This window comes from Chaetura pelagica, unplaced genomic scaffold (assembly GCF_000747805.2).
Source record: "Chaetura pelagica isolate M959 unplaced genomic scaffold, ChaPel_1.0 scaffold222, whole genome shotgun sequence".
Classification (NCBI taxonomy): domain Eukaryota; kingdom Metazoa; phylum Chordata; class Aves; order Apodiformes; family Apodidae; genus Chaetura; species Chaetura pelagica.
Window position 1 is genome coordinate 6,078,440 of NW_009952711.1, and position 13,785 is coordinate 6,092,224.

Sequence of the window (13,785 nt, forward strand, 5' to 3'; positions counted from 1 at the left end):
GCAGGAATTCAGATCTTCCTAGTTTTCTAGGAACTTCCCTAGTTTTATGCCTGATACCTATTAAAAAAAAACCCTGACTTTTTCAGAAATACATGCAACTATGGAATGAGGATTTTTTCTCTGCAAAATACAGACTTGGTATCTGCTGGCTTCCTTCTGCTAACAAGTGGAATCTCTGTCTCAGTTAAACAGAAATAAAATGCTAAGCTAACCTGTGGTTTAATTTAAAACAAAGGAAGCAATAGCAGTGTTTACATTTCCATTTTCTTTATATGCCTTTCTATATGTTAATATTAAAAACTTAATTTATTCTGGTGGTCAGGCTTGCTTCCTGCAATACTTGTGGGAAAGATGAATCAACCAATCAGATCTGTCCTAGAACGTTAGCAAACGTTGTCTTGGAAGCTTGTGCAGTTCTACTGCCTTCAGATGGATGGAATGGCTCTCAAGGAAAGAACAGCATGAAATCTATGGGTGTAGAGACTTGGCTTCTGTCCTATGCATCCTAGAATGTTATAGGATCTGAAAGAATTCCAGTTTATGTATTTCTGAGTTTTCTAGGATAGACAGATTTTAACATGTAACAAATTTTTTCTTTAGTAGAATGTAATTTGCTTGAGGTTTGATCTAGACATTTTTGCATAAATAAAATTTGTGGGTGGGACTCTTATAATCCAATATAGGAAATGTACAATCACAGAAGCCCTAGGGAAATATGTTATTTCAGTTGGAGTCAGTAGTCAGCCGTGGGTTAGTAACTTAATTTTTCTATACATCAATCCTTCTTAGGACAAAGCAATATTCTCATGCTTTTACCCTCCTTCTAAGGTCATGTTGGCAGTATCTCTGTGTTCAGCATTATTCTCACAGATATTTGGATGTTCGTTCATGCAGTAAATTGTTCAGTATAATAATTCCTAGATCCAAGTGTCAATCTGTGTTGTGTGGATTGCTTTGGAGCGTTGTTTGTCCAGTTGAATCATCTAGGAAATATGGGAGATGTTCCATTTTATGGCTTTTCTTCCTAAGTGCTTTGTAAGGCTGAACATGCTTAGGCTACCACCCATCCCTCACTAGATATTTCTAAAGATACAGTTATGGAATTTACTTCTACACTCATGATAAGCTAATATATTGAGCTGTAGACAGAGTATTTGAATATTGAGTATATAATTTAATAAGACTTTAAAAACACCTTGTCTTTCTATCTAAATTTTTCCTTTCCTTTCTATCTAAATTTTTCACAGTGCAGAGCCTGCCAAAGATGGATCTTATGTTGAGATGAGCGCATCTCCAGTTCATTTTTATATTCTTTTTATAATAAAAATGTTAGAAGACACTTTTTCAAAGGAAGTGTTTAGAATTTCCTTTCTGATAGAAAGTACCCAGACAGATATTCTGTGAATTCTAGAGCAAAGCAAAACTTGACTGTATAAAGTTCTCTATCATACATATTTATTTGAATATTTTTTGAGAAACAAAATGTAGACTTGTTTCCTGTTGTTGAAACTAAGGTGAAGAATGTTAGTTTTATTTTCCAGTTATTTTTTGATACTATGTTGATGTCTCCAGAATCACACTTATGTACATTTTCATTAAATTCAGTTAAAAATTTCAGTTCAGTGTTTGACGGAGTGACAGTATAGATGTGAAAATAAAATGTGAGAAACATTTAATTTTCGTAACAGTTCTCTACATTAAGCAATAGATGTGTTAGCAGTTCTTCCTGAACAATTCCTTATGTATTGTGCCCAGTAGATCCATCCGGCCAACAATCTGCCCAACAGCAGTCTTACATACATGATAAAAAAGGGGGTTTATCCAGTTGCTTAGTCTATTCATTGCACAGCTTGAGCCTGAAGACTCCTTGGCGTAATTATTGACTTACACTGTGCCACAGACTCATCAAGAGTGATGCTACAATTGCCATTCTCAGTTCTGCAAAGGCAGAAACATTATCCACTGGCATAAAAAAAAAGATATTACAGTGTTGGAAGGACAGAACTCTGCTTATGTTGTAGCTAAATGGGTAGACAAAGGTTAGTGATGCAAGCTCAAAAAATATAGTAGCCTTTTTTAGTAGTGTGGGAGGTGGATTCTTAGGAGGATCTGAGCATCCTCAGTCCTGTGACTAGTGTTGTTGTAATGGATAAGATAATAAAAGTAGTGTGAGGCAAGTTCAAAGCAATTTATTTAAACTAGTTTGTATGGGGAAATTCATCATGAATTGGCACCTTTGTTTGAAACTTGGTCAAATGCTGAAGCCTCAGGTCTAATATAGTTTGCATGTGAAACCAAACTGAGGCACCACTGTTCACTCCAGGCTTTTTACACTTAACTTTATATGTGAATACTGACATGTAAAATGGGTAAATGAGAAAGAAGAAAGTTCTGAGTGAGTGCCCTCTCAAGAGGATCCTCTGTACTAGGAGTAAATGAAGTGTCTGAAGGTAAAGAATAGGAATGACCTTGGTATAGTAACATCTTTACCCTGTCTAATCCACACACTGTGCATAAGGCCAACAATGCTTTGGTAGAGGATAGACCAGACCTGTCTGCCCACTTTGGGATGCTATGGATACTTTTAATGCCAGAAACTCTTCACATGCTCCCTAAATTTGATGCTTCAAGAGATAGACAGACATGGATGTGTGCATGTGTGGGTTGCCAACTGGAGATAGATTAGATTAGAAGGTGCATGTGGTCTTTGCCTGGAGATGAAAGTGTAGCTGGTAATTTGTATCCTTTTTTCTTATGCTGGTTCTTTTAGAGATGGTGTATATTTAAAGGTTATTTCAATCATATACCTGCTGTTTGTAACTATTTTTAAATGCAGTTTTGCACCCATCCTGGATTGTTCATCCATTTAGCTGAGCAAGAAAATAAGACAGCTGTGTGTTTGCAAATGACATTGTTAGTAAGACTGTTTTGAATTGGGGTGATACTACAAGAAAGGGCTAAAAAATATTATGTGGAACTATTCCTATGAACCATCCATGACCTCATGCAGAGAGATGCAGATGAGAATTTTAGGTCCTGGGAATTTAATCTTCTGAAAAAAAAAAAGCCAGGTTTACAAAAAGAAAATAAACAAACAGTATCTCATGGGTTTATCCAATTTAAGAAATTTTCAACACTAAACCTAATTAATCCTGTATAACATGTGCTATTTAAGGTTATGAACTTAACAAGGCAGGTTTGCTGATGTGATTTAGCTCAAACAAAAAGACCATTCAGTGTTATTGTTGAACAATAGACTTTTTTCAGTTACAAATACATGTATTTGCAAGACCACATATCTAATTATTGCCATTTTTTTCCGGCATCATCCAGGGAATTTGAAGCTTTCTTTTATGTGTTGTAGGACTAAAATTTTGGTGCAGTTATTTCAAGAGTAAGGGCTTTTAGGAAACTTTAGTTGGGGAAATTTAAAGTGATAGTCCAAGCCTTCTCTGAGTGCTCTGTAGTATCCAACTGTTTCAGTATTCCACAGAGTGATCTCTTTGATGTGCTGTGTGCTGCTCTGATGGATTGTCATGGTAAAAGGCCATATTACATTTTCTTCTTACTTGTCTTTTAATGATCAAAGTAATTAAATTGAGCTTTCTAAATTCAGAAGTGACTTGGTACTAACTGGACATGTAACTTATATCAAGTTTTCAGTTTATCTGTAGAAGCTACAACAAAAAAACCCAAATCAATTTCCTAGTAAATAGAGGTGTTGTGTTCATGCTATAGGTTTAAGATGTGGTATTTGAAATCTAAGAGTTTTGTGGAACTTGCCAACAATATTTTATGCTCATAAACCAGTTTGACGCCCCAAACATTGTTTCATTTATCTTTATATTCTAAGCTTTATAGAGTCTGCAAAAGTGTCCATCTATTCAGCTGAGATTGCTTCAAATAGTGAGTGGTCAGAGAGACTTAGCTGATAAAGGTCAAAGGAGCCTCTTGACCCTGTGATACTTGGCAAAGCAATTGGAGCATAGGGACTGATCTACACTTAGATATAGCTTGCTAAGGCCATCTCTGCTTTAATTGGTAATGATAGCAGGAATACACAGTAAAGTCATTGCTGAAAGAAAACAAAAAGTATCCAATATAGTAATTTATTACCAGTCAGTGGGTTTCACGCACTAGGTTGTTTTACTCCTGCAGTGGTCAGAGAAAGCAAAAAGGTACTCTAACACTTAAGTGAAAATGGATGCCCTGCTGCTATCAGAGATGCATGGTGGTCAAATGATTGCCTGTGCCATTAGCTTGGTAATGTTTTCTCTATTGTAAACTCAGCTCCCCACGTTCTTCCTGTGCATCAGCTGCAGATTGAAGGCTTTCTCGTTTGTCTTCTATTTGTGCTGCCAATCACCAAGCTGCTGTCCACCAAGCACATTTCAAGGAGGCAATTTTTTTTACTACTATCGACTACCATCTCTAGCAACCAAGGACTCAGAGGATTTAGAAATGAATTTAATGCTTTAATTTACACTGTGCCAGCCATTTTGTGCATTGTTTATGTATTTATTTTCTGAGACAATTCCATGAGACAATGACAGGTTTCCTGTTTTGCAAAACTTTGTGTGTGGGAGAGCACTTGTAAACATGTCCCCAAAACATAATTCTCTTATGTGTATGTAATGCTACTATTTTATTTTAAGAAGTTAAAGAGGAAAAAAAAAAAAAAAATCTATGGAAGTAGAGACCATTTACTAAGCTATTCTCTGTGTTTTAAAAAAAAGTAAAACCCAAACAAAAAAACCCAATTGTTTCCTACCATCAAGGATGATGCACCAAGGAGAGTAGAATAGAGCTGTTATTTGGCAGTACAACTTAATGTTTAAGACCTCTAGGTATAGAAGCCATGCTTCAGTTAAAACAGTTTTTTCAGCTCCATGAAGTACAAATGGAAGAGGCAGGGTAAGAGTAGCTAAATAACTTGTACAAGCATCTGTGTGACGTGCTTATTTTTTGGGAGCCTAGAGACAGACAAATGATGAGACAAGATTCTGAGACAAGTTAGGAGCTCTGAACTCCTATTGACATTCCAGTGACTGGCATGATTGAGACACAGACAACTCTTAACTCTCAATAGCTTTTGGTTGACAAATTCTACTGCCCCAAATTCCTCTTTCATTTCTGCAACTGAGGTTCTTCATGTTTTAATTTTTTAAAAAAATCCTATTTATTGTCAATGTTATTGATTGCCACAGAGGTAACAAACAGTGAGTGAGTCAATATGTAAATACTTTTTAATTTTTTTGTCTTTGTAGTGGCCAGATTACAGCAAAGACATGAAAAAAAAGTTAATTTCATTGAAATAAGCATATTGATGTTATATTATCAAACTTTGTTGTGATATTTCTGGAATTATCATATCAAGAAACTTCTTAAAGGCTACAAGATGCAGCAGTTTAATGATTGTGGATAGGCTTGTGCTTAAAAACACTTGTTTGAAAGGGTGAAGTACATATGCTTTGTTCACAGGATGTCTTCATTGAATACATGAGCAGACCGTATGATAGTTGTATTTATTGCTTAAATTAATTAATTTCTTTATAGTAAATATATTTAGTAATGAACTCACGACTCTTGAAAAGAGGAAGTCTTGCTCATCTGACAGACGTCTATCATGTACTTGTGTGCTGCTGTATTGGGCCTGTATTAAAAGCTCACGCTGTAATGACTGTCAAAGCAGAAAAGTATAAATTTGCCAAAATAGACAACTACAAGATAAAAAATCCACCAGCCCAAAAATTTCAGAAGTGCAGCTTCTGTTGATGAAAGAATCTTCCAGTTCCCTTTGACAATACTTTAGATTATGCTCACCTCCTCATCCCCCCAGTCTAACTAAAATTTTGCCTAAAAATTTTTATTTCTGCCTAATTTTATTTTTGAGCCTTTGAGAGCAGCAAGTAGTGGGTAAAGGACAGGACTGATCTTTTTTTTCAGACCTGTTTAATGTTAAGGTGTGAAAATACACTCTTTTTGAGAGAAAGCTCAACGAAACACAGTTAAACCCCTCGGATATTAAATAATTAACAACTGTTTAAACAGCAGAATATCTCACATTTATGCAACATGATTTGTTCTACAGGCAATGGGAACTTTGGGGCAAATTTTCTGGTACTTTTTTCCTGTTGTATTTGGGACAAAGTGAGAGCACAGTGGAAAAGAGGCCAGGTCTCTAAGAAAAAGTCACATTTACTACTTCAGGACATGTTTTATGTAGAAGTTGCTACTGCCTATTCTATGAGAGCTGAGCAATTTCTTTTCCAAGTGACATCTAAGTATATTTGGGGTCTGGTTTGTCTTCTAAAAATCTACCATGTGATTTTGCCACTTTATTTCCTTTATGTAAAATGAACATCAAGGCCATTCTTGTCAAGTCTGTTTTTAGCACAAAACCCCCAATAGAATGCATCTGGTAGTGAGAGCTGATGTGGAGAAAGTATGTATATATGAGGAGCTGCAACAGCATGGAGATCCCTGCCAGCTAATGGAAGTGTGTATTTTAAGTGGGATAGTGTTCCTAGAATAAGTTGGATCCCAGTGGAAAAAGGCCTTTAGAGATGAGAAGGCAACCAGGTAAAATAACACTTGAATTGTACTTCCCATGAAATTTTTATGTGGTGTGTTTGTCTTGAACCTGTTAAAGATAATGGCATGTGCTGATGTATTTTCGGGTAACAGTAAGGATAGCTCCATGCCTCCCCTTTCCCATAGATATGGGCAGATTTTTCCTTGGGTGCTAAGGTGTTTTGGTAAAGATATGTAAAGATAAAAGTACAGGCTTGTAAGCTGTGAAGTGGGAAAGGATTCTATGCCAGAAGAAATCAATTAAAGTGAGCCTGCAAAGTTTGTTGCCCTAGGTCTTCTCTTGTCCTGGCTCAGACACCTTCAGTGGCAAACTTGGAAAGCTATTACAGAGGTGGAAGCTGCCTTGCATGAAATATAACTCACCATTTCAAAGTCTCCCTGAATCCTGCTTTCCTGCATGTAGAAATCTTGTTCTGCTGTGGGTCAGTCAGGGATGAAACACAAGAAGCTCAGTAGTCTCAGGGATATAATTTTGGTCTGTAGTCAGATGTCTTTCTTCTTTAAAACTTACAAGTGAAGGTCTCCTAGGGAGCCTTATCAAGCAATGCAGATCTCTCCAAGCAATGAAAATGTTCAAAGTTCCATTTGTTAAGCAGAAATGTTATCAGCACACAAACGGCTTTATTTTGAACAAAGGAGTTCTAGCCTCATTACTAAACTATTCACCTTCAAACAGTGATTTGTTAATACTAAAAAAAAAAAGACATTAAACAAACAAGTAGAATGTCCTAGTTTGGCATTTGGAAATGTTTAAATTAAGTCTAATAGTTAATTATAGAAGCTTCATGAGGTACTTATTAATCAGGGTTTGTTAGAGACTAGCCAGTATTTTTACTGAAATGGCTACTGGTGCTGTTAGATGATATTTGAGGTAATGCATGCACACACAAAATTACATGAACAACAGCTTCTTAATTAGTTTCCAACAAAAATAAGTGGTAAGCTGTATCATTACAATCAGTACCAGCTTTTAGCCCTAAGCATGACAATTTTTACACTTTATGAAAACATGACTTTTCTTATTACTAAAGTTTCCATTCTTGACTAATATGCACCTCCTTTGGAGCAATTCCTTGCTGGACTTACTGCTAGTGATGCACAAAAAAGAGGCAGCACATTCTGCTAATTTTCACAACTTGAGCTACAGTAGGGAACCTTAACATTTATAGCTATTTTAGATTCATACACTTGGACAATGATAAAGGGACAAAGACCAGCTTTTAAAATCTTGATAAAATTGTTGCTAAAGCTGTGAAAAGCCAGACAGTTTGCCCTCTCTGTAATAGCTTCCAGAATTCTTCAACTAAATAATAGAAGTAGATAAAACATTGTTGGTCACAGGAGACCTGTAAATAGGGAATCAGAAAGCTGGCCATGTCAAAACTAAAATTTGAAACTAGCAATGGTGAAGTAGAAAAGATGCCTCTTTACTTTCTTTCAAAATTGTTATTATAAAAAATTGCAGGTTGTTTCAGTGTTGTTTTCAGTGTGGTAGTTTTTTAACTTGTAGAATGGAAGGAAGCCTCTGTGTTACTGAACTATTTTTTTATATGGTCATTTGAAATTCACTTGTAAGGCTTGAATGGCTTGATATTTGGATATATGTAGTACTATCTTCTTAAGTCCTTTGAGTTTGAAAAACAGTTCTATGATAACTGAGTCAGAGTTGTGCAAAAATTGTCAGAAAAAAGGGAAAAGGGATCTTCACTAGTGAAGGCTGTGTTGGCAACCAGGAGGCCTCAAAGTTGGACTGTGTGGTTCAGAGACAAATCATGCTTTGTTTATGGCTATTATTAGCCTGCTTTTTAACACTGAGTTACTAATGTGTACATTTAAAAAAAATACACTGGCAATATTTATCTGAAAACATGAGCATTTATTTTTGTGAAATACTTCTGGAACTTCAGGAAAGACACAAGGCAGAATGTTAATATCTCTTAATCTGCTTTTCAATATCCATCAGCAAATGTTATTCCCAGCTCCCTAGTTCCTAGTTAGTTTTATAGGTTTCCTTCCATTTTCTGTCATCTTCTGTGACAGAGAATAACTTGTCTGTATTTCCTAAATAGTGTTTTATGTCTAAAGCTTTAGATGTCCACCTTCTTTCATTGGAATGAAATGCCTATGGCAGAGAGCTAAGATAACTTGGTAGATGCTTTTAGGATCAATGTCAATAAGCTTTCATATTGCCTATAAACATTTATTGTGACTTCACACACAGTAGCATCACCAGATGCCTCAACAGATTGACATTGTCACAATATTTTTCTTTGTGTGGATGGTGATTTTCCTAAAGATTTCTAAATGTTAATCAGCCAAATATAAATGCATAGAACAGAAAATCAAAATGATAGGCCAAATAATATTAATGTCAAAGCTTGCTTGTGAACTCCTGTGTTTGCATTCCATGGAGATTCTCCCTATGTATTAGGAAAAAGCATAGTTAAAGATTAAAATAATCCTAATACTTAACTGCAATGTATTATTTTTTAAAAAGGAAAAAGGAAAGGGATAAAAAGAAAACCTGAACAAGCAGTTATAATCTCTTACTTATGACTCCCTATGGAGATCTTTAAATAAGATTATGTATTTAGAGTGCATCCTCATCTGGTGTGAGCATCCTTCGCCAAATAACAGAAAGCTGAATTATATTATTACCCAAAACTAAATAGTCAAGTAACTTTTAGGCTACAGAGTCAAATTTTTGCCTTATGTTGTTCATAACCATAATATTAACAGTTTAGAGATACCTAATCCTATAAAATCATAGTTTGTATATGTAAAAGGAGTTAAAGAAGGACAGGTCTTGAGAAAGATGAGTTAATCACCATTGCATTTATGTTAAAGCCAGCTGTTGCCTTGTTTACTTACACTTGATGGTTTCTTTAAGATTCAGCTATTTTCAACAGGAGTAGTTTTTTGCATTAGTGGAATGTTTCTAATTATCACAAGAAAATGAAAACTAACTTTGCATGCAGATAATAAAAGTTTGCAAGAATTTTTCAACATTGTGTAATTTGTTTCCCCAGCTTTATTTTTGAAAAAAAAACAAACCACCAAAAACCAAAATCACAATAAAACCCAAAAATTCCAACAACATGCTGTGTCCTTTAAAACTTTCCTAAAAGCCTTTCAGCTTGAAATAAGACCTAGCAGAGTAAATAGTAGCCAAGAGTTTTGGCAAATATGTACACAATCTATAGTATGACTGCATAATTGAAGACACGAGGGGGCCTGTATTACAGTCTTTACATGCATATGTCTCTGTGTATCTTAAGGTATTTAGAAGAAAATACTTATTCCTTAGTGAGGAATTAATTACGTTGAACTTAATGTTGTTAAGAGATTTGGTCTTTTCCATCTGCAATTCTGTGCTGTGATACCTTGAAAATTACAAATACTATGCATTTGTGTTTGGACACTTAATATTTTTCTTTCAGTTAACTGATACAAGCTGCATCCAACGGCCCTTTTCTATTTTACCAGTTAAAACAAAATGGAACAATGCAAACTTTCATATTCTCTTATTTGATCTGGAAAAACTTGAAGAACTTCTGCTGTCATCTCAACTCAATGGATTAAAGTCATCAAAATCATTCCACAACTATGACACTCTAGAAAGAGCCAGAAGTACTGCTGAGAAAAGGACACTGACATTAAAAAGAAATAAAACTGATGGCTCTGTATCTCCAGTGGATGGACAAGTAGATACTGCTTGTTCAAACCAGGTCTGCAGGGACACTAACAGTGCAGCCAGGCCTTTGGAAGAAAATGGTGGCATGAAAAGACAGAAAAAAATGAAGAGTTCAAGAAAGATTAGAATGCAGCCACCAGGAAACATTGATGTGAATGTCACTGCTGATACAGCTAAACTGCTTTTGTCATGTCTCTTACCATGGGGTGTAGATCAAGAAATAGACAATCTTTGTGTTAGACACTTAGATATCTTGAGGCTTCAGTGTCCTGTTTCATTTGGACTTGTGTCAGATGAAAACCACCTATCACTAATGTTGCCCGGGTGGAAATGTACAGACAGAGATGTGTTAGAAGAGCACTCAGTAATCAACCTCTTTTCAAAAAGATTGCTTGATTTATCAAACAAGTACCTTGCTGCAACTGAAGGACAAAGTGGAAAGAAGGATGGACCTGAAAATAATGTTTATGGAACAAAGGGATTGGAAACAGTAGTCTTCCTATTCAGCAGAATAGCTATGATCAGCAGGATAATTAACATACCTTCACCAGTTACAGGTGAAATTGGAAGGTAAGAACCTTTTCATTATGAGTCTTTTCTTCCTTGATAGGGATTAAAAAGTGAAAAATGTGAAATACTTTTCTTAAATATGGACTTTTGCAGTAGAGTTTAAATTTGTTCTGTAGAGCTTTTCTATAGAACATTCTTTGAACTGAAGGAGATTGGGATAAAGATAAGTATCTTTATATTTTTCTGTTTAGCAGATGAGAAAACTGATTCTAGGAATTTTTTCAACACAGCAAGGACTTGAATTCTCCAGCTTCACACTGTTTTATCTAGAGATCACTCTTTTCCTTGCAGTTTAAACTAAGTAGAATAATGAGGTCTCTTCAGGCACATTTTGAGATATGCATATTTGTTCTGTTTTAACATCTGCTCCCTCTCTGCAATATCTTTCCTTCACCATGAAGCCCTGAGCTCCACAAGTGAAAAAAACGTGAGAGACAAGAACAGTCTGTCCTAGTTATACTGTCTAAAGTATAGCCCCTTCAGTAATAATGGCAGCTACTGGAATGAATTCCTCATCGGCCCTTACGTTGTGAGAAACATCCCAAAGAATGTTTGTTGCTCAAAACAAATTATTGACTAAATGATTTTTTTCAGCATTAAAAGAAAAATAGGACGTTTGATGTTTTTTGACCAAGTCAAATAGAGCATACTAATCAGGCAATGGATATTGTCCACAGACTTATGTTGTTCAGCAAACCTAGGTTGGTCTGCATTTAGCATTTTAGGGACAATTAACCTCAGTGTTGGTGATACTATAGCCCAGAGGCAAGAAGGGGGTAAAAAAATATTGATCCTGATGTTGCAAATATCTGTGCATCTTCCACAAAGCTCTAGGCATTCGAAGTATCTCAAGAGAACTGCACCATCCTGCAGAACAAGCACAAGTTTCTCAGTTTTACTGCTTTTTTGACATGGTTTGGATTTCCTTTTTTTTTCCAGAGCTGAATAGTGTAGCTATTAATGGTTGTCTTGTAGCTAAGTTTAAGGTTGATGCCATTTCTGATGCCTCTGACATAGATTGTTGCCTTCCAATGCCCTCATCTGGATAAGAGCACTTGAGTTGCATGTGTTCCATTATTGTAATGAATTTGTTTTGTTTTGAGGTGGGTTGTTTTGGGGGTTTTTGTTTTCCTCCTCAGCTTATTGCTTTTGTCTTGAGTTCCTAAGCAGCAACTGCAAATGCTATGGGTCTGTACAGAGGCAACACACAGGTACTGGTCTCTTGAGTTTAAAGAAAAAAGATAAAGCCAGTCTTTTTTAACCATAATTTGAATATTTCACCAAAAATTTATAATACAAAAAAAAAATGTGAAAAGCATGACTTGAGAAAAACTGGAACCCAAGTCTACAAGCTCTTGCTTATAAATTTGTTCATATATCTGTTGTTTTTTTGCAAATTGACCCAGCCTGTAAAAATAAAGGAACCTGCAGTAAAATGTGTCAGATTATAAAAGTGGGACAGGAACAAGCTAGAAAGAGAAGATCTGCAAAGAATTTGTCTTCTGCTTTTTGAGATTTGTATCTGTAACTTAAAGCACTCAAGATGAAAGATTTCAGAGTTGTATAATATCGAGAGGCTTTTGAAATATTATGTCTTACTGTTGACTCTAGTGAATTTGAAAAGTAAAATACATTATTTTAAAATTACACATAAATATAGTTTGTGCAGGGTTGCTATAGGAGTGTAAATAAAAGGTTTTAAGTAGTGCAAGGGTTTGGAGAAGTTTTTCACCACTTTCCCCTTCCTCCATATCCTTTGTCTTCAAGGGTGAGGTTGCTGAGTTAGTCAGTGACAAAGTACCAAGAGCAGTAGATATACACAATAGAATCCTAAATTGTAGCCATATAGTCAAATGCTGAGTATAGTAATTCTGTTCTAAATTACTTAGCACTGTGGAAAGCATGAAGAAATCTAAATATGTTAGTTTCCCTTGAACTTTTTTCCTATGTAATAGAAAAAAAACAAGCACAAGTCCATTCTGAAAGTGGTATTTTTATTCAGTTTTTCACCTATGGCTTCATTAATGCAACACGAAAATTAAGTATAATAAGTATTGAGCCAAATGTAAAGTTCCTGCATACTGATGGTATTTTTCAGTATTTGCATGTGAGGAGAAACCAAATTATGATTGATAGTAATTTATAGCAGTTACTTGCCTTAATCTTACCATAAGACAAGAATTTTGTAGGTGTGTTCAGGTTTTGTTTAATAGTTTAACTTTCTTTTAGTTCACAGAAATCAGAATCTGTACATGACAAATGGAGAAATATAGAAGCAGTAACGCTTTCATTACCCAGTTTTCATGGAGAGTTGCCAAGCAGTAAGTATATGGAGGAGTGGCAATATTAGCTTTTAAGTATAATTTTTCTGTGGGTTGTTTTTTTTTTACTAAAATGCATCCTTTAACTTAATGAAGAACATATATACTTTAGCTTCAAGCTGGTCTGTTTGCAAATAAAGAAACTATTCTGTCTTCTGCAAAAATCACAAAAGATTGTAAACAAAATATTGACTTAAGTAACAATGGAATCAAGGTTATTTTTTCTGTAATGGCAAAACATTCAGCTGAGTTTCTAAAGACATTTTCTAGCAATCTGAAAAACAGAAATGTAATAAAACAAACACTGTCTCTCCCCTCCCCCATCTTCCTTATCTCCATTATGTGGCCACCCAATAATATATATAGGCCTTCAAGCAAACTGTTGCCTTAGCAATACAAGAGTCGTCTTGACTCTTGAATAATGCCCATAGACTGTTGACTTGGGGCAGAATAAAGTAATCTCTTTATGTTCGTGTCCCACAGGCCGTTGTTCACCAATTCTGGCTTTGAAAGCCAGACAAAGTGTATTTTTACAGTAGGCAACTAATCAAAGACTGTTTAAACAAAAACCTAAACAAAATGTAGATATTAGCACACGTGATCTGT

At 35.4% G+C, this 13,785-nt stretch overlaps 1 protein-coding gene across 1 annotated transcript in view; it reads left to right on the forward strand.

Moving 5' to 3' along the window:
• WDR72 (WD repeat domain 72) overlaps positions 1-13,785 on the forward strand; it is a 94,091-nt gene that overhangs the window by 35,161 nt on the left and 45,145 nt on the right. Inside the window, exons 14-15 of the mRNA XM_009994428.1 lie at positions 10,035-10,858; positions 13,088-13,179. Coding sequence (XP_009992730.1) covers positions 10,035-10,858; positions 13,088-13,179 — 916 coding nt within the window. The remainder of the gene's footprint in view (positions 1-10,034; positions 10,859-13,087; positions 13,180-13,785) is intronic.